Here is a 22792-nt window from a genome sequence, read left to right as displayed (position 1 = left end):
GGTGTTAATGCTTTGCAACACCTCAAGTTTATAGCGAACAAATCACAGGTAATAGATAAAATCAGGTGCTGCTGCAATACTAAGTCTTACAATAAGTTGAGCAGATACATACTGTAGAGCTTCAAAAGGCTGTATTTTAGGACACAGCTTATAGAACAGAAAAAAATTGAGGTACCAGAGAACAGAAAATACTCCATTTTTGTTGATTTACTTTTTTCAATAAATATAAAACTTGCTTGTGATTAGAGAGTTCCGTACCAATTTTTTGTACTGAACAACTACCTAAGACAGTTAAAACTCTTGAGAAAATATTTTGAAGTAAAGAACATGTTGACAGACCCTTAACCATAGCAGCACTGTCATGTGACACTACAATATTCTGCAGCAGGGGTGGGGTGCTATTTCATGTGAAAGAGGCATCACATCATGCAAGTAGGTGTGCACGTGATTCTTGCAATGACGGATATTTCCAGTAAGCTGGAGCTATCCTTGAAGGTGTTTCTTAAAGTGCAGAAATAATATCAGCACAACAACAACAATCAAACTCTTCATCTCTTATTTCACACTTTTTCAATTAATTTCTTCGTAACGGCAGAAAATTCCATGCATCGCCCTATCCTCAAGTTCCACAGACTTGGTGTCGTACCTAACAACCGCCACACACCTCTAACGTTTTAAAATTCTTCTCTTTCTTCCTCTCATCCTACCCAAGGTCCATACCTGTTTCCTCGTTATAACTACTTAAATTCCTAGATGGTTGCTTTCTTGAACTGCCGCACAGTCTGGTTTTGATTCAGCCGCCTTACTCCCATCCACCCCAGCCACAGCCGCCCCCCCGCACACTTCCCCTCTTGCCGTTTCCACCTCCCTTGTCTGAAGCTCTCCACACAAACCACACTGATCTCCTGCAGAAGTTCAGATTTACCTAACTTTGTTCCAGATCTCTGTTCAGCTTTGCCCTCCCAGAGCCTGACCACCTATCGGTATTTTCTTCTATTCTGCAAGTTCTCCTTCTCCTCACAGATTTTTTTGTTTTCTCATTGCGTAAACCTTTCCGTACCTCTCCCATGCTGGCTCGAACGCTTGGCGTGCCTCTCCTAATCCCATGTAACATACAGCTTCCTTCTTTGCCAAGTCTTTCCTCAAAGTCTCTTTTCCTTCAAACAACAGTGATATCTATCTAATAGCCTTTGAGCAAAGTCCAAGTTATTTTTACAACTAACACTGTAGAGCCCATTAAATTATTCTGAATATAAATTTACCTCTTTCTTCTTTGCGCTCGTTATCTCTCCCAACATCTTGTCTTGTTGCAATTCAATTCAGATTACACAAAACCCCACATAGCCTCCTGGGTGTTGTCACCTAATGGTTGCTACGTACATACAATGTACTAACAAAATAAACAACTATGAATCATTTAAATAGCTCATGGTACTCTTGGAAGGCTGTAACAGCCGCAAATCCAGTCATCATCTTTATCTTTGGGATAATATAAGTGAAATTACAATATTGGCCCAACAAATCCTTACAGGAGTTTTCCTAAACTTATTTCTAACTATTACTATAAAGCAGAAGGATTTCTGTGCTGATTTAGGATATCCAGTAGCAATCTAAGGATATGCATGGGATCTCTTCAGGAAGCTCTGGAGCCGTCTTGAGGAACAGCTACATCGTTTCATCAGTTCCTTGAAGGGCCCTTTTTGTACAACACCCTAAAATATGCTGAAACATTACTCATGTCAAACTAATTGCCTGGAAGGAAGGACATAATTAGTTCTAATCTCATCGCTGGAAAGAACTATATTGAGATCTCTGTAATATCCTGGATAAGAGGACAAGTGTGAAGAAAACTATGTTGGCTAGGGCCTCAAGCATTTCTGTAGATATTTAACAGTTACCCAGATTTCCAAAAAAAGTAGATAAATTCCTTGGCTCTCCTGAACAATTTGATGTATATAATCTTGTATACGCCCTCAGTACTGTATTTTCGGTGTGTGGATGCCATAAGCTGTTCCATTAATTACTGAAATATTCCACAATTTGCTAGTTTTAAAGTACCAGCCGCTTAAACAGTAAATTCCAGTTTATATGCAGGAAAAGAGGGTTTGGGGTAGGGAAAAGGGATTCATTGGGAACATCCATGATGAAATACGTGTGCAGTTCTGGGGATCATTACTTACAGAATTAAATGACGGCCTTGAAGTACCACCACATTTTTGTGGGGCACATGTCCCAGCTCCGCTCGCCTGCCCTCCAGGCTGAGAGGCCTATGGGGCAATTGGGATCAAGAGGCAACATAGTGGCAAGGGGGAAACAAAAAGTAAACTTTTCAAAGATTAAACAAGGACAGGCTTTACAAATTACAAAAGTCTAAAGTAAGATATACCATAGTGAGAGAAAGGAGGAAAAAAAAAAAAAAAGAGGCAAAAAGGGAAAATAACCCCATCCTCAAATCTAGTCTCTCTCTGTATTTGTGATCAACACAACTGAAAAACAAAGAACGAACCCTAAACAGCCTGCATTCCACCGCTTCCACTCGCTGTCACTTTGCCTGCAAAATTCTGTGCACTGACTTCTCATGTTTCTGGCTCATCTTATTATACCCACTAATGGGTAATTAAATAAAAGATTAGAGCAGCTGTTCCCAAAATCTTTCAGAGCAGCTTCTCTTAAGAAGGAGATCACATTGCTGGCAGCTTCCCTAACCAGTGGAGTCACTCTGTTTTGTCGCAACGTTCGCAGTAACTGCTTCTTTGGCAAACTACTGTAGGTGTTCAAAACATCTGTAGATAGTAAATTAGTGATTACAAATCACCTTCATATTACCAGGAAGTTCTAGGTGGTCCATTCTGACATTCTGTGAGCCGAGGCACACAGAACACATTTGACATTGCTATTTAAAACTTCTAAACACAGAAGTACGTAATTTAGTACAGTGGTCTTCAAAATACAAAACAAAACTTAGCAGCATCCTTACTCGCTTTGAGTAGTATCTTAAGTCCACAAGAAGTCTTCGTGAAGTCATCCGGGCCATATTAAAAATAACATGAAATGCGAGTGTGGGTATCACGGTATGCTTGCGGTCAGGCTGCACGTGATTCTGACCGTAATTTTAGAGTATGCTGGAATTCAGTTTATCTGACTGTGAGTACATCAGTTGAACTCCTCTACTTGATGTTGCTATAACCCTAAGTATTGACTTGAGCTACTACAATTAAGGATTTAAAATTTCTTGAGGCCAACTGTAAGACGTATGAACGAGAGACTTGAAAATGCAGTTTACTTTTGTGAAGAGCAAAAATTGTATTCTCATGTGACAAGTCACTGTCCTCTTGAGAGTCCACAGTTCAGCTCACCTGTATCTGTGAAGTGGTGCAAAGCTGCTGCCTAATAACATTAACTGGCTATGTCGTTTCCCAGTATCATCAGCTTGTTAGAGGGGGAAAACTCTACTAACCTGCATTTAATCATCACGTGCCCATATATACTACCTGTGCAGAAAACAGCTGCCTTTTGGTTTGCCAGTTAAAGTGTAGAAAATAGCAAACCTGTGTGAAGATGAGAGTCTCAGAGCTCCTGCTGTCCAAGCTGAGCACAAATCTGATGGACTGGAAAAGCTCCTGGATGCTGGAGCGGAACTGTTCTTCCTCCATTCCACAAGTAGCTCTGGAGTAAAGGATCCGAGATTGGACAATGAACTTGAAAAGATATTCCAAGGCCTTAAGGAGCAGGAGAGGAAGGAGATTAAGATAGAGAAAAAGAGAGAAAGAAAAATAAAGGAGCTTTAAAGAGAACCAGGAAAGATTCTAGGTGCGTAATAACTAAATTCTTCAGCTTTAGAAAGGAGAAAGAAACATAGGTTTTGTAAGTTATATAATTCAGTTAAGGAAGAGCTACTCATAGGCAAGTACCCATTCTCAACCAATAATCTTTGTTACTAGTATGTCCCACTAACAAAAAAAGTATGCATTTAAGTCAAATAGACAAATTTGAGTTACATAATTTGAGGAAAATCTTGGTGAAGATAAGAGACTTCTAGTTTTCTCATGACTCGGCACAATGACTGTAAAGATAAGAGACTTCTAGTTTTCTCATGACTTGGCACAATGACTGTGTCTGAAGAAGCTATTCTCCTGTCTTCATTCAAATTTTACCTTTAATTACTTGCGTTAGCTAATCTAGAATCTACTTTTCAATATGAACACAACAGCAAGGTTCACCTTTATTTCTGGCAGCTACATGTACAAACAGAAATAAATGCAGATGCAGAAATAGAAGACGACAAGAGCAGCATGTGAAGCCCTCTGGCAGCCCGTAACAGTAGCAAGCAGCAGTACTGTAGTGAGTATCTTTTTACTTCGAGCTGTGGTAAGTTAAAGTGTCTTTCTTTTACCGTCACACATGAAACTTGGAAAGCACCCAGCAGAGGGAGAATAACCTGCACAGAAGATGGCATTTAACACCGTTATACAATGTGTGATAGATGCTGCAGTCCCGAAGGACTGGCAAATTGCATCTCTTTGTGGCAGAATGATAGTTTGCTCTATGACACGTCTAGATTAAGTCTGAATTTGCAACCTAAACATCTTCAACTAAAATTTTGTAAATGGCATTATTCAGAACTCCATTTATTTGGCAGCAGTGTCGATGAAGAAAAATACATTGTTCTGTGGAACCTTTAACAAGCTTACCCATCTATCAAAGGTTCTCACAGACATTAATATAGCAATGTAATATTCCACACAGCAACAAGGCCTTTTTGATCATTTGGTGTACACAACTGTCAACACTGAAACGTGCTAAAGATCAGTGACATTTAGACTTCACTCCTTCCCTTAGTGCTTAACATGATACACCATTAAAGCAGGATTAAGGGAAGACATGATTCATAGTTTGACGATATCCTCAAAATTCAGCACAGGAGACAAACAGGCTGGAGCTTCAGTAATCACAGTCTATACAGAAACATTAGTAATATTCCACTGTATTCGCTGGAAAGTATTCTCATCTTGCTTCACTGTTTGAAAGTTAATTCAAATACAAATTTTGCCCTCATCAGGTATGTTTGCATCCATAAGATGCCCCTCATCGAACCACCACACTATATGCACGAATATGCAATGTTATGTTGCAAGCTTTAGAATGCTACAGCTTTAAGGATAGAGAATGGGAATGTGAAATTCCTCATAAAGCCATCACGGATTTCAAAATGCCACTGCTGATACTTACAGCCTTTTTTTTTTCCCAGGAATGACGGCAACTTTGGTAATTCGGCAGTACATTATACATCTCCCAGTGAAGCTTCCTTACACGAAAGAACTTCATCAGGAAATAACACTTTATATTTCTGGATAGTTCCCAGACAAAGGTCAATTGGTTCACAAGAGTCGGCTCTTTAAGGTTAGCATCTCTGCTGCTAACACCAAATACAGCAAGTCAAGCGCTCATACAAGCTGTTTTATCGGTTTGGTATGGACAACCGCAATTCTAACCTGAAAGCTCGTAACTTTAATGTGAACATTATGTTTTGCAATGAATCAGAGGATTTATCTATGAAGTTCTGTAATTCTCTGTTGAAAGTGAAATGGCAGGCTTTCAGAGACACTCCACATCCTTAGCACAGACAACCTAAACTGTTGCCTAGAATTAAAGGCAGTTAACTGAAGAGTTCAGTGTGTTTGCAGACACGTGGCTGAGATGGTAAAAACACAAACCAAGTCTTGTTAGCACAAATCAGCACTTGGACTAACTTTGACTCTTACTACTTACAAAATCACAGACATGATTCATATATGTGCCTAAAGACACAGAAGTGCACTGAAATAAAATTCAAGCCTTCTATTATGTTTGGCATGATATACAAAAAAATCAGTATCACATTAAAGGAAGTTTCTTAAAAACATAGTCTGTATGCATGTTCACACAACAGGTGAGCACACACCACTCACCTGTGACCAGCAACCTAAAGACTCATGGTACATCACATGCAAAACTTACATGGACAAACAGCATCGTGACCTTATTTCCTCTCAAACAAACAATCCCTAAATTCTACCAGTGCTACTCCAGGAGAGACGAGAAAAGGAGTAAGAAATGTGCATATAAAGCATAATGAGATAATGCATCTCAAAGAACTTCCACTTACTAATGAGTAACCTTCCTTTCTTCTCTGAGTGACTGTCCATATGCATGTTCACTCTGAACACAGGAACAGCACATCTCAACTTGCACAGATTACCTGGTGGTTGGTTGCAACGTCCCAGGAGAATTAAAACCAGAAGACCGCTATGACAAAAGCAGCCTCAGTTAGAAGCTTCTATGACAACACAGGTAAAGTGGATAAATTGCTGTGGTTATGCTGCAGGTCTAATGGATAAAGATACTCTTCAGAGACACGAGTGTCACTTGAGCCTTCAGGGATTGTGCTCAGACAACATTTGATGGTTTTACTGCAGCACATTCATAAATCCAGTGGACAGTCTTGGGGACAGTACAGCTGCACATCTGGACTCATCTGCTGTAAAGATGAAGAGTCTGTTCAATTCAAACGAAAGGCAAACCATAGCTGACGTTCAGAGTATGAACAGATGAATCAACCTTGTACCGAGCTGCTTTAAGAAAAAGCACAGATTAATTTCCTAACTCAAGAAACCCAAAGATTACTTTAGGAAAGAATCTGGAGTATGTAGAACGGGTAACCTTATCATAAGCACAGTGTATGTAAAGAGGATCAGCTCTGAAGGTCTGAATCTCTTTCACTGTCCTAACCAAAGTGAAAAAAAGCCCTTTTCAGTAGTCTCTGTGTATCCACCTTTCAAGAGCAGCTAAGCAAACTTCTTTCTGCTACTGTCAATGTGTTTTTTCCAGAGAACAGCATACTTGCTTCAAGTCCAAGGAGCATCTACTATGCAGTTCTAAGAAAAAAAGTACAAAGGTTCAAGTGAAGGTACCAATTTGAGTCTTGTGGAAGCCGATAAAAGACCTAGGGCAAAGTTCAAGGCAACAGCAATAAAAGAAGGAGCAAGTCTCACAAACAGGCTGACCAGGGTGGAACAATTATAATTACAGCAGCAATTTTCTGGTATTCTTAGAAAAAGTGAGACTGTAAAAAATGTAAATCACCAAATAAGGTAATTATTTCTGAATGAGGTAATTAATAACTCCAGAGACAGACTGGTCTCAAAAGCAACGGACTGACATTTCTTTTTTAAGTTCAGGGCGAAGAAAACAATTTGGAGGAGTACCCAGTCTGAAAAGGCAGGCTGAGAACGTAATTCCAGATCTCTCATTCACTAGCTCCCTGGCTCAGAAAGTATGTTCAGGGTTTTGAAGAAATCAGCTGGGAAGACTGACCCCTTCCGTATCACTGATTCACGTAAAGCCCCATAGTAATGGTATGCGGTACCTCAAAGTCTCTAAAAAAAGCTTGATGCATGTTCTGCGTGGTTCAGCTCCAGAACACTGACATGAAGATGTGACTTCCTGAGGAAGAAAAGGTCTTGCTTTTTCAGCGGGTTCCTCAATCTAGGCAAAACCAACCCGTGATTCTACTGCCGGAAGATAACTGAAGGTGAAAGGGCACCTCCTAGAGGCACTTCCTAAGTTTTGGCATGACCAGCAGGGAACGTGAAACTGTCTGTGGAGCCATACATGGACACTTCGTTACAGAATTCTCCAGGGAGGCACAGGCAGCTGTATCTGGATGCATCTTATGTGGAGCTTGTTACAGGGCATAATAAAGGAACATGATGCCATGTGTTCTAGCATAGGTAGAGACCCCCTTTCGGTTATAGTTCCTCCAGGTTTCATAGAAGTTTTTTGAGAATTCAGAGCAGTCTTGAGGGAGGTAAGTAATTTTAGAAGTAGTCTAGAGCACCGCTTGCTAATGCCAAGGTCGAAAATCAGAATCCTATGAGGACGTCCACATATCCATCATGAATGTACATGGGCAGTCAAAAGCTAAAGAAGAGTGCAGAGATATTTCAACATCTGCTTTATGGTACTACATTTAACAGCTAATTCAGGGAAAAAGGGATAGAGAGCTATCCTGTTTTCTCAGCTGAAGAACTACTAATGCAAGGAATGTAGTGAAGACATCCAAGACCACAGAAATGCCCAACAGCAGAACACAGTACTAGCAATGACACATCAGCAACGATAATGGTTTTGGTACAAACTTGCTCCAAATGCCTGAAATAAAATCTGGAAACAAAGAAGGAAATCAATCACTTTCCTGTAATGGAAGAAGATAAAGACCTTAATTTGGGGCCTCCAAGATATACCTGCAACGGCAACTGTCAGAATAAGATGTGACAGCAGCGTCGGTGGTAGAGGATGCGCTGTTAGGTCTGCAGAAACTCTGGTGGTAATTATAATTCCTGTGCTTGGAAAGGCTTGGGCTGTCAGGTCTTCAAATTGACCTCACTCACGGAGGCAACAGCTACTTTCTAGGCAAGCACTTGAGATTCCCAGTAAGCACAGAGCTGCCTTGGAGTCCTTGAAAGAATGTACTTTATTCACAAACAGTACGTTGAATAACTGAGCTTCTGAAAGACATTCCAGCATTCATATTTTTAATATTTCTGAAGAGGACTACTGTGAGGTTCAAAACATGCAGATCACATAGGGACAATATCATACATCTCTATTTGCTGCATGGCATATAGCACTAATGAGTGGTTTGAGAGGGAAGAAAACCTTTTAGAAGTCATTCCAGCTAGAGATCTTCCTCTCATCTCATAATGTTAATAGGTTTCTTTGTAATTAAAAAAAAAAAAAAAAAAGGAAGGATAAGGATGGAAACAAAAAGAATGACAAAGTTGATAATTTCTTGAAAAGACATCTTTGCCCCATTTTTACCATTCCCTATGAATCTGTGGTTGAAAAGTATCACAAAGATGAATTTTCTAAGCACGTGAATATCTACAAAAGACAAAGTAAACACTGGTGTAATGCCCTCGTAAGTATCAGGATATGATCTTAACAGGAGATCTTGAAAGCTAGTTGATGGCGGTGATGCCATACCATTCAAATGGAACAAGGATTCTCAAAAAATAAAAATTACTTCCTCAAAAATACTGACTAAATTAGACTAAAGGAGGCAAAACGAAGAACAAAAATATCACAAGAAGAAAGAAAAGCCATAATAAAGTCTGAAATGTATGCCAAGACATAAGCATAAATACATTTAAAAGGAACAACCTCTGACTTTCCCAAATGGTTGCCAGAAATTAAAGGAGTAGTGTATGTGTGGGTGCGTGCTTCACCTGTGAGATGCTTCACCTATTTGTACCGACATGAAAAAGTGAGAAAAAGAAAGTGCTAATCTCTGCCACTGCTACTAGTTCTAAAAGTGCCCAGACTCAAATGTTTGGGCATAAGCCTACTCAGAGTAAGAAGGTACAGATGGACAGTCACCCAAAGAAAAATATCCTCCTGCAAATTTTGGAATCTTGTATTTATGTACTTGACACACTATCTTTCTGTTTTACAATTACACATGGTAAAACTAATACTTTATTTATTCTCCGATTTCTCTGTAATAGCACCAAAAACATTCCCTTTGTTTCAGACACCATTAGAAAGCTGTGCCTTCCTGCGAGATCCCAGTCTCGTCACGGAACTGCGATTCAGGTCCTGTGCAATGACCGTTGTTAGAATTGCCATCCAGTTAAAGGCTCACTTATCTCCTTCTTAAAATACTCCAGAACTTCAACCAGTAATACACAGAAGCTGTGTCACAGCCAGAAATGAGAAGTGTGTCTTTGATCCACAGCACCTGTGCCTAGTACATTTAAAATAACGGCTTCTGGACGTGCAAGGTGTAGACCATACACATAAATGGCCAGTGCATATATACTCCATGTAAGTCCCACTTAAGTCGTCCATAGGGCTTCAGAAGGACTTAAGGAGATCTAATTCTTCAATTTTTTTTCTGCACAAGAGTGAATCTCCCCCTAAAATGAAAATTTTGGCAAAATACTACAAAAAAAAAAAAGAATTCTGCTTAAACAAGTAAGAAGTCAGTGCCAGACTGCCCTCGATTTTATTTACAGCTTCCCTGGCCCTTTTGTAGTCACAGACGGAACAGACGCGCGCTCTTTTATTAAATACATACTCTCATTGCTTCCTGGATGTGGTCTTGGCGTACAAGCTCAGCTGAACGGTCCATGTACCACTTCAAACATCGGATCAGTTCTCTGAATATAACAAATAGTGAAAAGAAGAGGAACCTTCAGCAATAGTTTAATATTAGTCAGGCAACAAATATTTTGCTTTTAGGGAGAAATCTATAAACTAGTTTCATTTCACTCCACTCCATTTCACTGGTCAGCTATAGCTGTCCTAGCTACTGAATTTACGTAATATATACGTTTATTTAAGTTTCAAAACCAGAAAATAATTTCTTCGCTGTGACTGACTTAGACCATGGGGAACACTGAGAGAACATCAAAAAGATGTTATTAAAGAGAGAGCTTTGATAAAGGCATGCAATATAGCAAAACACCATCTTTTTTTTTTTTTTAAATAGGAAATTCCGGATCTCCTGTAAGTAAGAAGTTTTTAGAAACTAAGATCACAAAGAAAATACATGCATCTATTTTCCTAAGTACACAATACCATTTGGACTAACTTAAAGAGTTGCATTTAAAACATATTTTATTTCAGACATCAGACTACCAAAAATCATTTTTGTCTGAAAGAGGTGATAATTAACACAAAGCGGAACACCTTTTTACCCTCTGAACATGACTATGCCTTCTAGTGTTGTATAGTTTTTTACCTGTCATTGACAGAATATTTTTATATATTGTTTTTAATTACACTAAAATGTGAATGGTTTAAAACAATCAAAACCAATTATAAGCTGTTTTTAATAGTTTATTGTGGCCAAAGATAGAATGTGCTCAAATAAACAAAAGAAATGGTCTGAAAGATAGAAAAAACAACACCCTGAATGATAACTGTTACTGCTTTCAAAAATTTGTCTTATTCTCTGATGCAAACCTCAAAAAAGAATATTAGAAAATAAGGCAGAATCTTCAAAGTGACAGTGAAAATTAAGTTTCTCATCTACTGAAATTATACATTTACTGTAACCAAACAGAACATCTTCTTACGTGAATACCTGTCTACTTTGGAAGAGGAAATTACAGTTAGTTCTCTAAGCTTTCACACAAGTCTTATATCCCAACATCCCTAAGACAAGAAATGTATACGCTCTCGGTAGCTCATCAGTTCAGACTGATAATGAGTTGTTGCTGAGTGACAGCGTCTCTTCAGTTAAAAAAAACAGAAAGTAAGGTTTGCCAGTTCAGAAAGGCAAGATGAATTCCAAAGTCTGCTCGTTCTGAGCCACAGGTGACAGTCAGCAGCTGTTCTCCATAACTGTGCTGGAAAACTTTCATCTGAGTAGTTCTACTTTTGAAAACCACCGCTAAACGTGAAGGTTATGATTCCGAGGGTGACATCATTCAAAAGCTTGCTAATACCATCTCTTGAAGCGATGGATATACAACACCTACTTGTAAGCCAGTGCTCCTGCAAAGTGCTTCTGAATGTAAGTGTCCATCACGGGTCGAAAATGAAAATACTTGCTGTCACGCAGCAGATTTATGATGAATACCTGTGGGAGATGAAAAAGTGAACCCATACTAAAGGAAATTGCACATTGTTGCTAGGTTTCTATAAACAAGTTCCACAAGCTAAGGAACAATGAAATACGTGAGTGTCTTTAAACAGTCAGCAGTTGTCTTATTAGATGTTATTGTTTGTTTCTCCCAAGTGATAGCCAGTATTGCTGTCCTCGGATCTGTTGAAGCTATCCTGCCCTCCTCGCCCAAGAGTATTACAGAAAACATAAGGCTGGATCCAGCTGAATATTTCATATTTCATGGAAGTAAAATACTAGCAACATGATAACAAGAAACTTAAAACTCACTGACCATGAGATAAAGAAAAGTAACAATTCAGCAGCTTACCAAAGACTGAAAGACCAACAGACCATACTTTTCTGTGTTGTCATCCAACACTACAAACAACGTGTCGAGAATATCTTGTAGGAACTAAAATGACATGAATAAACAAAGAATTTCAAATTAAATTGTATTCAAAAGAAGGTTATTTCCCCCGTGCTTTATTTCATACATCTTGATATCTTTGTGAAACATCTGCCAAGGACAAACCACTTCAGGTTCCTTCATATGATGCGACAGATTTTCATTTGGTTTTACTAGGAAGAATTTTTCTCTTTACAAGGAATATTGCTAAACAAAAATGACAGAAAAACAAAAAATAAGAAATACGTACCGCATGCCTGATCTGTAAATATAACTGAGTGTTTCCCTCACTGGAAGTGCTGCCTAACAACGGCGGCAAAACAACTTACTTTCATCCTCCTGTCATTAGAGTGTATCAGATACTGTACGTCATCAAATTTAAGACTTGGAAGCACATTAACTGGTGCTCCAAATTATGTTTAATATTGAAAACTTCTGTTATATGACAGAAAGTAAAGCTTTTATAACAAGCATTAATTGGGTCAAGTTACATACTGCCAATTGTTTCTTTCATCCGTGACACTGTGGCTTACTGAACGCTGACAACTCAGTGATTTTCTCTCCTGAAAGCACAGTCCTCAGAAAGGATGACTCTGAAGAAGAATGCTAAAGATCAAGTCAACTGCACATTCTCTCATGACTTTTTTAATCTAGTCTAATTAAACTTCTGATGTGGAAAACAAGAAATAAAATCTAACAATTTATGAAGTCTCTGAAAGGATAAAATTTCTTTTTTTCTGAATAACCGCATTCTGTTTTTCATATCCCAATGCCAAATGGCAGCTGATTTAGGGAGGGAATCAATTACTTCTCCCCTTGGAATAATGTAATCCGTATCTTTTTATGCTTTTCTCTATAAAAACCAGATACTTGCATTGCCCTGCAAACAAAGTGTAAAAAACATGACATTCTTGAAGAATTCCACTATAAATGGGGTATTGTCCTCTTCTGTTACTGTTACAAAGTTATCATGAAGATTAACATTCAAGATATGGCAACATTCAAATGAATTACAGTGAAGTGGCTTTAATCATAAACTACTAATTAAGTGACGGGATTTCTCTTTGGTTTCTTCTCTTTGGTTGTTTGCCATTACAAATTATCTCCTTTTACTTCTAGATTTATAGAAATAAATTCTAGGGAGAGTTCTCAGCGCACCTAAAATTATCAGCAGGATATCTGGAATGCAGTTCTGGTGAGACCACAAGTATTCAAATGCATTCTGAAGTTCCTTTGACCTAAGGAAGTTCAGGTCACACAAAGGATTGGCATGTAGAGCAACAGTGGTTACAGAACATGATAAAAGTATCAGATAGGAGACAGATTACTGATAGGTTAGACACACTAGAGGGCAACTGGTGCTCTAGGCAACAGCTCCATTTCACAGTGCTGGGACAGCAAGATGGGTTTGCAGGGTGGTTCACTGGCCATTGACCAACTTCACTTTCAAGGTTTCACGTTTCTTTCTCCTTTGCGCTGACGTTTGGCACATACTTGCAAAACAGAAGTACTGATCAACTCTAGTAGTTGTTTGAAAAGGCCAGGTTTTCTGAGTCAGCTCTGTTTTCTTCACTCTAGAAATGACCAACCATGCTTACGCAGTTTCAGAGAATGCCCTTTAGAAAATACTATTGGAACAGGTAAGTGCACAGAACACCGCTACCAGTGGCTATGTCTACATCAGCAAGCAGTGTGGCTCAACAGGAGCGGGCCTGCAGAGTGGAACAACTGGTGCTGAGGACCCGATACTCGCAGCACATCTGGGTGAGGGACTTTTACTAAGGATTAGCTCTATTTTGACCCCAAGGACTAACTATCCATTGATTTTTGGAGCGTATCCTCCTGTTCGGTTTCATGTCAAAATAAAATCCCAATTCATACACTCCGAGAATTCACAGCGTGAATCAAAAAGTACAGTAAGAGGAACGTTCAGAAGCGCAGTGCAGGTCTGAATTCACTTGCTATCACAGATACATCAAAAGACTGTTAGTTCATGTTGTACCTTAACAATCTCCTCGCCACTGACATGTCTCAGCCTTCCTAGAATATCCATCACACGATCTGGGTAAGCTTTCCATTTCAGCAGGGCAAGCAAATCCACTGCAGAACAGTGAGAGAAAGAGCTAGAATCCACGCGCAGAGGGCAGAATGGCAACCCCAGACCCACCAGAGATTCATTACATGTTACACTTCTGCTCTTGTTGCAGTTCACACTTCTCGGGAAAAAAAAATAAACAAGGGAAAACAAGGAGGAAAATGTGGAGTAAGTCCAATACTACTAACAAAGAAATGAATGGAGGAATGAAGAAGTACTTTGAAAAGAGGAAAGGCTGCAATTTTTCCCTATGTGACTTGACACTGCACTGTGGACCATCCACTTTTGTCTTCCCATGCTTCAGGGACGTTGCCATAACAAATTTTTATTTACTTAGTAACGCTGTAAAAGCCGAACAAACTAAACTTTGGATTCTGTAGTAAGTGCTAACATTGAATTTTTTGTTCTTCAATCATTTAATGAAAATTAACTTTGCTTTAACATATGACCCTTCTCTTGCGCTTACAGAGATGTCTCTGCCATCTCTCAAAATCCTTATTTCCTCAAAAAAAGTTTCTGCTCATTTCAATAGTGTTAGTAAAAAAAAAGCTTACATATAATGAAGTTATAACAAAGGAATATTTTAGTAAAATAAACAGAGCACAAGCACACCCATCTTATCTCTTTTTCATAATCCCTGTTGCCTTGGGCAATTTTGAAGGATCAGCTACTTACCATTCTGGGTCAGTTTGGTAGAAGAAAGCTGTGTGGAGACGGAAAAGGTCTCTTTGGTGCTGCGCTGGAAAATGAGGCTGGAAGGGATGTTGGGGCAGCCATTGTAGTCCTCTTTGCAGCAAGGCAGCCCCAGGTACAGGGCGTGATTGTTAAACGTGCTGTTCTCATCACACTGCAGGTACAGGACAAGAAATGGAATTGTACCTAGTCTATCTCATTTCACGTACTCGCACCCTGACAGCCATTGCCTAGCAGCACTTTTACTGATCTTCTGGGTGCACAAAAACACTTCTACGAAAAAGCCGTGCTTACCACCTTCGGGGCCTGAGCACACACAAAACAGACCCAGCTCTAGAAAGTGTGGTCTCCTAACCACTGACTCTTTAGAACTTACCATGATCTTCCAACTGTACAACTTAGTCTGAAAATCATACCGAAGAAATAAACCAAGGTAAATCAGCAGGAAGAAAAAAACCAAACACACACCCCCGCCCCCGCCAACCCCTTGCTACGGGGTTGCCAAGCTGTAGCATTGTAACACGATGCATTTGAAGTACAGCATAATTTCGTAATACAAAGGCACAGAGTAATGCCATAGGCTGGTAAAACTGCTGAATGCTCATAAGCACTAGTATGTTTGAATTCAAAACGGACAGGATTATCAGAAGATAAATCATCATTATCTGAAGGGAAAAGGGAAGCTGTACCTAGAATAGAAGGCCGTGTCCATACCTAGTCATGAGATTTTGATTTTATAAAATTTTGAAACGACTATTAATCTGTTCCTCACATAACTTCTAATGAGAGGGGAAAAAAGGTAACGTACTGCCCATTACTTATTTAAACTGAAGTAGGTGAAAAGTCTGCAGGGAAGAATTGGTACCTTATAAACATAAAGCTCATGGATATCATCCGACAAGGTAGTGCCATCATCTCTCATCAACGGAGTGAATGCAAAACCAAAGAGCTTCTTTTCTCCCTTGTCTTTTGCTGTAGTAAGAGATAGAAATAAGGAATCATATTTGTACATATTCTGTCTGTCCATATATACCACAAGGTTATTCACAAACTTCTCTGCATGCCTAACAAAAAGCACGCAGGTTACATCAACAACATATAATGTACTACGTCTAATTCTACGCAAATGATCGACAAGCCTCAAAACAAACACAAACATGCCAAACATAGTAAAATATAAAATATACATGCTGTAAAGAAAACACTCTACAGGAAAACACAACAAAAGAACAGCCAGGGAGAACATCTGCAAAATGTTTTGCCCTGCACTGATTGTTCACAATGTTTTTAACGTGCTGTTTAATAAAGGTAGCAACCAGCTAATTAGCAGTGCACCTTCACTGTATTTTAGGTTGGCACCCCTTTCCTGCTTTCCACCCAGCAACAGCCCCATCCAAACATATACTGACAACGGGAAGACCCCAGCTTTTTTAGATTTCTCTTGGTTATATTTTGCACTCACTGGAGCAATGTCTGAACTCAAACCGGAGGTGAGACCCACGGAACCTGTCTATAGGGATGGGCAACTTGATGATTTCCCCCCATCGAGGGCTGTTATTGTGGTAAAGGACAAAAGAGTGGTATGCACTCCTGCTTGGCTCTCCTGAGCCCAGGCTGATGCAGTCCTGGAACAAAAGAAAACAATTTAAGATTAAAAGACATCACATCACTATGGATGAGTCATTTTATTACACTGTGATAACCTTTATATAATTCATCTCTTTCTGTAGACATAAAGGAAGAGTCAGAAGCAGAAACTCAGACACAATGAAATCTGAAATTTTTGAAGAGATCTTTAAACTGTGTTTTGGGTCAAAGGATGAGCTAGGAGACCTATGATACCGGATGAATTCCAGAACCTTAAGTTATTATTTAAGCTAAGTTTTCTGTCAAGCATAGAACAGATACAATAAACACATAAGTCCAAATATGTAAAGATGAGTCCAAAAAAAAAAACCAAACCAGAAACAAAGGACCTAACTTTTAGACTTTTCTGAAAATATAATTTAATCAATCAGATTTCTGCTTCAGTATCTCAGTTCAGAAGTGATACCTGAGCTTTTCAAGCTCTTAAAAATGTTGGTCTTTTGAAATTACAGCCATCCAGCCTCACCAGGTATCCCAGAAAATTCTGATCGAGTTACTTCATTAGTGATAAGCAAAGAATTTTTGTTGAATAGTCATCACCTATAAATATAATGGGTTCTAAATTTCTGCCTTTAGATATAAAAAGCTCAGAGATCTTGATCAATCTATGTATTCTCAAAATACAGATGAAGAAAAACATGAATTGATATTATTTAGGAAATACGGAAATCCTGAGTCAGAATATAGGTGAAGGAAGTTAGAAGAAATACTGAAGTCCTGAAATAAGGACAGTAAAAGGTCCTTTGTAATGAAGACATGGAGCAGGAAGCACATTTTTTTATATAAGCACTAACCCATGTTCTACACCTAGCACTTACAAAGTGATCCAAAAGATATGACTTCTTATAAAACCACACAGAAAAAAGACAGCTTAGAGATTCTTCACTTTTAGCATCTCTAAGGATAACGAATCCAGGAAGAAACAGAAGCTAAGCAGACCCAGAACGACACATGCAATATAAATTCGGACGTACAAACACCACACAGGGAATTGTATCATGACAAGAACAACTACCGGTCATTTCCCCAAGGCATCTCTAAATTCTATCCCAAGAAAATACTGACGATGTTGATTTGACTTTTTCATCTGTAATCAGGGGACTACCAAGTCAAGTATATCCCATTAACCAGACCCAGTTAGTTTGGCCTGTGGTAATATTCTTCTGGCTTCAAGAAAGTCAAGAATTTGTGAAGGAGCCCAAAAAGAAAGAAAAGTTCTCTGGAATTTTGGGATTCAATGCAAGAACAGCTCCCTGGGCAGAGATTCATTGCAAAGGCTCTAATCCAAACTGAGTGACTGTAGCATATACTCACAAAACTCAGTCTTCTCAAGTAAGTCTTAGTAGCCAATCTACCACAATCCCGGCATAAAGGTGGGGGTTTTTTTAATACAGCAACAAGAATTAGCTGTTGCAGATATGAACAGGTTGGAGTGAGAGTGGTGGTGGCAGTACTAAAAACCAGAATGCCTGCAATATCCGTTATATTTTGTAATAAGAAGAACTTGTTGGGCTTCAACACAGCAATTCCGAAACCTCATTCTGCATTAGGTTCTTAGGGGAAAGTAAAATAGTATTTGTATTTCTTCTATAAGGTACAGTAAAAAATGCAAATTTTAATGTGAGCTTTTTTCTGTTGCCTCAAAAAATTACCTGCCTTGGCGGACAAATGGTCGGTCTTTGAATGCTGTTTCATGCTATAAACTTTAAATAAATGAATAGGTGAAGAGTCTTTCCTTCTGGTTGTTAACTTAGTTTCTATGCATTTGTACCACAATCTACAGTCTGAGGAGGGAGGATTGTTTAATTCTGAATTGTGATCTGCAAAATATAAACATGAAACTAGTCTCCGTACACCTAGTCACCATGAGACCCAAATACGTGGGTGCATTAGAGGGCGGAGGCAGGTAAGGGAAGCTAAACTAGAAAAAGCATCAGGTAATAATTTTATTGTTTAGGGTATGCCTTGCAATTAAGAAGATATTCCTGCCACCGGAACAGAAAGAAGAATAAGTGAGAAATGTGTCCAGGTTTTTTTATTTTTCAGACTATATTGAAAGATACTAACAATTGAGTAAGACCATTTTGAAAAGGAAATACTCATTTTCATTTTGAACAGCACTGTATTCTGGGAATAATTTCACTGCTTTCAATAGGACTATTTCTGGACCAAGATATACTCAACAGCAGTAAGGATTTGAGACAGACAGAATATTCTCATTAACGCTGCGTATGGTTCTGCTAAAGTCTTCACAAAGGCATAATTCAGATTTGGATTGTGCTGCTGGTCAGGAAAAGTTTAGAGATTTTATTCTAATATCAGATGAAAATTTTGTGGCAATTTCCCCACTGTACTGTGTAACTCAGCACCCATCTCTCATTTGGCAGTCTCTGCGTTGGAAAGGCCATAGGTCAGGAACAGAAAAGGATATTTCAACCAAGAACAGTAGTGCTTTGGGGTCAATGATTGAACTTTCAGTGTTCTGCCCACACTATTGTAAGCTTGGAGTTTTTTTATTAGCTTCTCTACTATATCACCTACTGAAAGTTATTGAATTAGCGTCATAATTAGACAAATGAAATAGAAGAAAGAAAATAGCTACACTTGACTGTGAAAGCAACCTCAGGTCACGCAAGTGATTATTCAGGGGACAGGGAACCTAAACAAAGCAATTCCCTCCATGAGGACTGCACCAAGCCCTACCCAACACACACCTTATTCTGAACATTTATATTAAAAAGTTATTAGACTCCTCTTGTTGCAGTCTTCAGTATTTTCTTTTAGATTATGCTGAATGACTGAAATGAAAGTCCTGATCTAGCAGTCTCTTCACAGCTGCTTCATCTAGGAATGAAATCATACTCTGGCTTCGGGTGAAACCACCTCCCTCCTAACAGAAAATGGCAGGTCATCACACATTGCTCTAGGTGTCCATACCGAAGATTACATAAACCAGATGGTTGCAGTGAAAAATAAGCCATCTAGGGTTTAAAACTAAATTCTTAATGTAAAAGGTAAAACAGTATCCATTTAGTGGCATACTAAAATAACACAGACTAACAGACCTGTGTTAAGTTTTAGACAAACAGATACCTCGACTTCCCAAAACCCATTGCACAGGTGGGATGGTTCGAACTGATGCGGCTCTCTGTTCTCAGGGCTTTTCACCTGAAGCATGGGAAGATTTTGAGCACAAACTTTGCCTGTATTTTACAACCAAAATCTGCATTCTGAAAGTTGAGACAAACTGGAAATCTACAGTTTAAGGAGCTGAATCCTTATCATTTTCAGGGCATTTCTATAGACTTAGAGCAGCCATATACACTTAATAGGGTCAGTTGTCATCTACAAGGACAAGGACGTTACCATTGAATGGTAAGATAACCCACTAAGTTAGAAGTAATTCCAGATGGCTGTCTCATTTGCTTTAACTTTGGTAGATGAGTTTGCAGAGTTTTTACGTCATGTAGAAACTATAGCAGCGATGAAAAAAGAGTAGACATGATTAGTTTGCAAACTCAGTTCGAAGTAGCTGCTCCTTTCTGTTACGTGCATGTGATTATTCCTTCAAATTGTCATTTAGCACTTTTGAACTATGCCTCTATATTCAGTTCAACTGATGTTCAGTTTTATAGGTTATTTTTATAGTTCTATTCTGCAGTTAAGAGGGAACACAAATGTACCTAAGCAGTGAGGAGGAGTTCAAATTAAAGGGAAGGAGAGTTCAACTTCTATTGTCCTTGATGGCCCTTTTACTATTTTTCAGTGGATATGCTAGCTTATACCTTTGAGTATTTCCTACGCAGAAAAATTCTGCTGTCCGCATGTTTGGAATACAGTGCATCTTAGGCATCATTAGACGTCACGAACCAAAAATCTCCCTACCGTAAACAAAGTATCTTTGTTGCTTTGACTGCAACTATACAGAGGAGCAATAACATTAAAAAAAGGTATAAAGATTGTCTTTTAAATATGTGGTTTAAATTTAAAAACCACAAAAGATCCTTTATATGAAAAGTCTCTCCTTTATGACAAATGTTCACCTGAATTGTTTTCTAATCAGATTGACTACCTTTTACTAGTCTGTCTTTGTTCGTACCACGTCTGTTCCGCCATCCCACGTAAAGCCCTGAAGCACTGTTACAGTAGTAATAACAGGCAAGGATAAGAAAAAGATAACTTAATACCTGTGAATGACCATTCCAACCAAACCCAGACAAGTAGTTAAGACTGATAACGTCTAGAAATTCTATGGCTTTTATACTTAATCATTAGCCACCGTCACAGTGTAACTAGCTACCATTATGTACATTAGCACGTGAAGATGCTGATACTGCAGTTTGGAGGGTAAAGACCTACACTGGTCCTCGGCAGACTGCTGTGAAATAAAGCGATGATTAAAAATACGTCACTCCATTTGAAAGGTATGCCTAATGCAATTAAACAGAAAAGGATTGTGATCTTCCTGCAACAGCTACGAGCACAAACCAGTTCCTTACAAGAGATATGCTTTACTTTTAATGAAATCACAAGCAATTGTAGTAATAAAGGAAAAGTTCTTTCAATTAGAAAAAACGTGGCGATGAGTTTGGTACACAAGCACTTTGGTGTTTAGACTCTTCTACAATAATGGCTACAAGGGCCATTTTATTGCAGTGGAGGTAAAAAAAAAAGGTAGGGGAAGTTATGATTAATACATTTTAATGCAGCCGTTTCTCCATTTCTGATAGATGTTTATGTCGAAATACTTTCCCCGTTCACTTCTCTATCCTCACACCCTCCCACCCCGCACAAAGCTGACTTATCTACCTTCTTCTCTTCAATAATACTAAAAGCAAGAACAGAGGAAGAAAGAAAAACATTAAACATCACCGTCCACAGATGGAATGGAGCCATCCCAGGGTGAAAGCCACGATCTTGGAAATACGGCTACTCAAATTTATTTTCCAAAACTACATTCAGTACCATGACTCCAACAACTCAGATTTAAGAGTCTCTCTTGTAATCACATTTCGTCATGTTGTACGACACACATTATTTAATTTTAATTATTTGTCATATACTCTTCAGTTCCTTCTGACTACAGTTACTCTAAATTGTCTTCTTACTATAGCCACTGACATCACATTGTGAAATTACACAAGCTTTTCAGTTTATGAATATTTTCTCCAAGTCCCCTATTCCCATATAGGGGAAGTGCTCCAAACTCTTTCAAATTGGTAACTGACCACTTCCTTCATCATAATATATAGTTTAAAAACTTAGCCGGGGGCAGGGGGGGAAGTAAGATCTAGTTTTAGCTTAGCACTTCCCTTGCATCAGAGACAACAAAACAAGAGAACACGTCCAGGGAGCAAGCAGATGGCACCTGAAGCTCAGAGGAAATAAGCACTTACCTTCAAGATTTCTCCATCCGCATAGAGCACATACATGGTCACTTCAATGTTCTTCTGCACACTTTTCCCACCTCTTTCAAAGTCTCCCTTTTCTAATGTCAGGTATAAGTCGTTGCGGATATCACCTACAGTAAAAGAGTGGAGTCGCATGCTTAAATTCAACGTGGAAGGCTCAGTGCCTGCGCGCAACTTATTTTGATTCTGCAAACCGTTTTCTGTGTTCTGCAAGACTACGGCTGATGCCCAAACCATTCCAAGCAGCAAGTTAATTGTTAATAAAGATGAACATTTTAATATCAGTGCATAAAATCAGACCATTGTTAGTAATGCCTTTATTAAGTGTGAACTCAGAATCAATACTTGCTTTTATTGTGTGTAAGCGGGGAAGGGAAAAAAATCTTCTACGGCTTTGTCTAGTTAGCTGATTTGGAAGTATCAGGCTAAGCCCGACAAACATCATTAACATCAGACTTCCCATTTCCAATATATTTTAAGATAAATAAGTATTTTTGTGATGATCAGCAGAAAATTATGTTCAGTTAGCTCTTCAAGTATTTTCTATATTTTCATAATTTCCTTTTATCATAACAACAAAATAAAAGCAGCCATTTTGGAAACCTGGTTGTAATTCAATTCAGATGGATTAAGAAGGAATTATTTTTTTTTTTTTGCTAAATTTTTGGCTAGCCTCTGGTATCCATATGCATGAATATAAGAAAGCGGGCAGTATGGATACTTGCCAATTTCTCACTACCTCATTTTCAAGAGCTTTCAAGCAAATGACTATATTCAGAAATACAAATGCTAGCATCTATCTCAGTATCTTGTTATCCTGAATTTGACAGATTCTAGCTCACTTTTTTTTTTTTTTTTTTTTTTTTTTAAAAATTTTGTTTTGGGAA

General features: G+C 38.6%; 1 protein-coding gene across 1 annotated transcript in view; it reads right to left on the bottom strand.

Annotated features, from left to right (window-relative positions):
* DOCK3 (dedicator of cytokinesis 3) overlaps positions 1-22792 on the bottom strand; it is a 147958-nt gene that overhangs the window by 54826 nt on the left and 70340 nt on the right. Inside the window, exons 11-20 of the mRNA XM_019472565.1 lie at positions 21891-22015; positions 16310-16472; positions 15713-15819; positions 14830-15001; positions 14062-14159; positions 11982-12065; positions 11526-11626; positions 10118-10199; positions 3549-3719; positions 2816-2857 (exon numbers count right to left, since the gene is read on the bottom strand). Coding sequence (XP_019328110.1) covers positions 2816-2857; positions 3549-3719; positions 10118-10199; positions 11526-11626; positions 11982-12065; positions 14062-14159; positions 14830-15001; positions 15713-15819; positions 16310-16472; positions 21891-22015 — 1145 coding nt within the window. The remainder of the gene's footprint in view (positions 1-2815; positions 2858-3548; positions 3720-10117; positions 10200-11525; positions 11627-11981; positions 12066-14061; positions 14160-14829; positions 15002-15712; positions 15820-16309; positions 16473-21890; positions 22016-22792) is intronic.

The sequence above is a fragment of the Aptenodytes forsteri genome, unplaced genomic scaffold (assembly GCF_000699145.1).
Source record: "Aptenodytes forsteri isolate BGI_AS27 unplaced genomic scaffold, ASM69914v1 Scaffold156, whole genome shotgun sequence".
NCBI lineage: Eukaryota > Metazoa > Chordata > Aves > Sphenisciformes > Spheniscidae > Aptenodytes > Aptenodytes forsteri.
The sequence above is the reverse complement of the archived record's forward strand: the minus strand, read 5'-3'. Positions and strand labels throughout refer to the sequence as shown.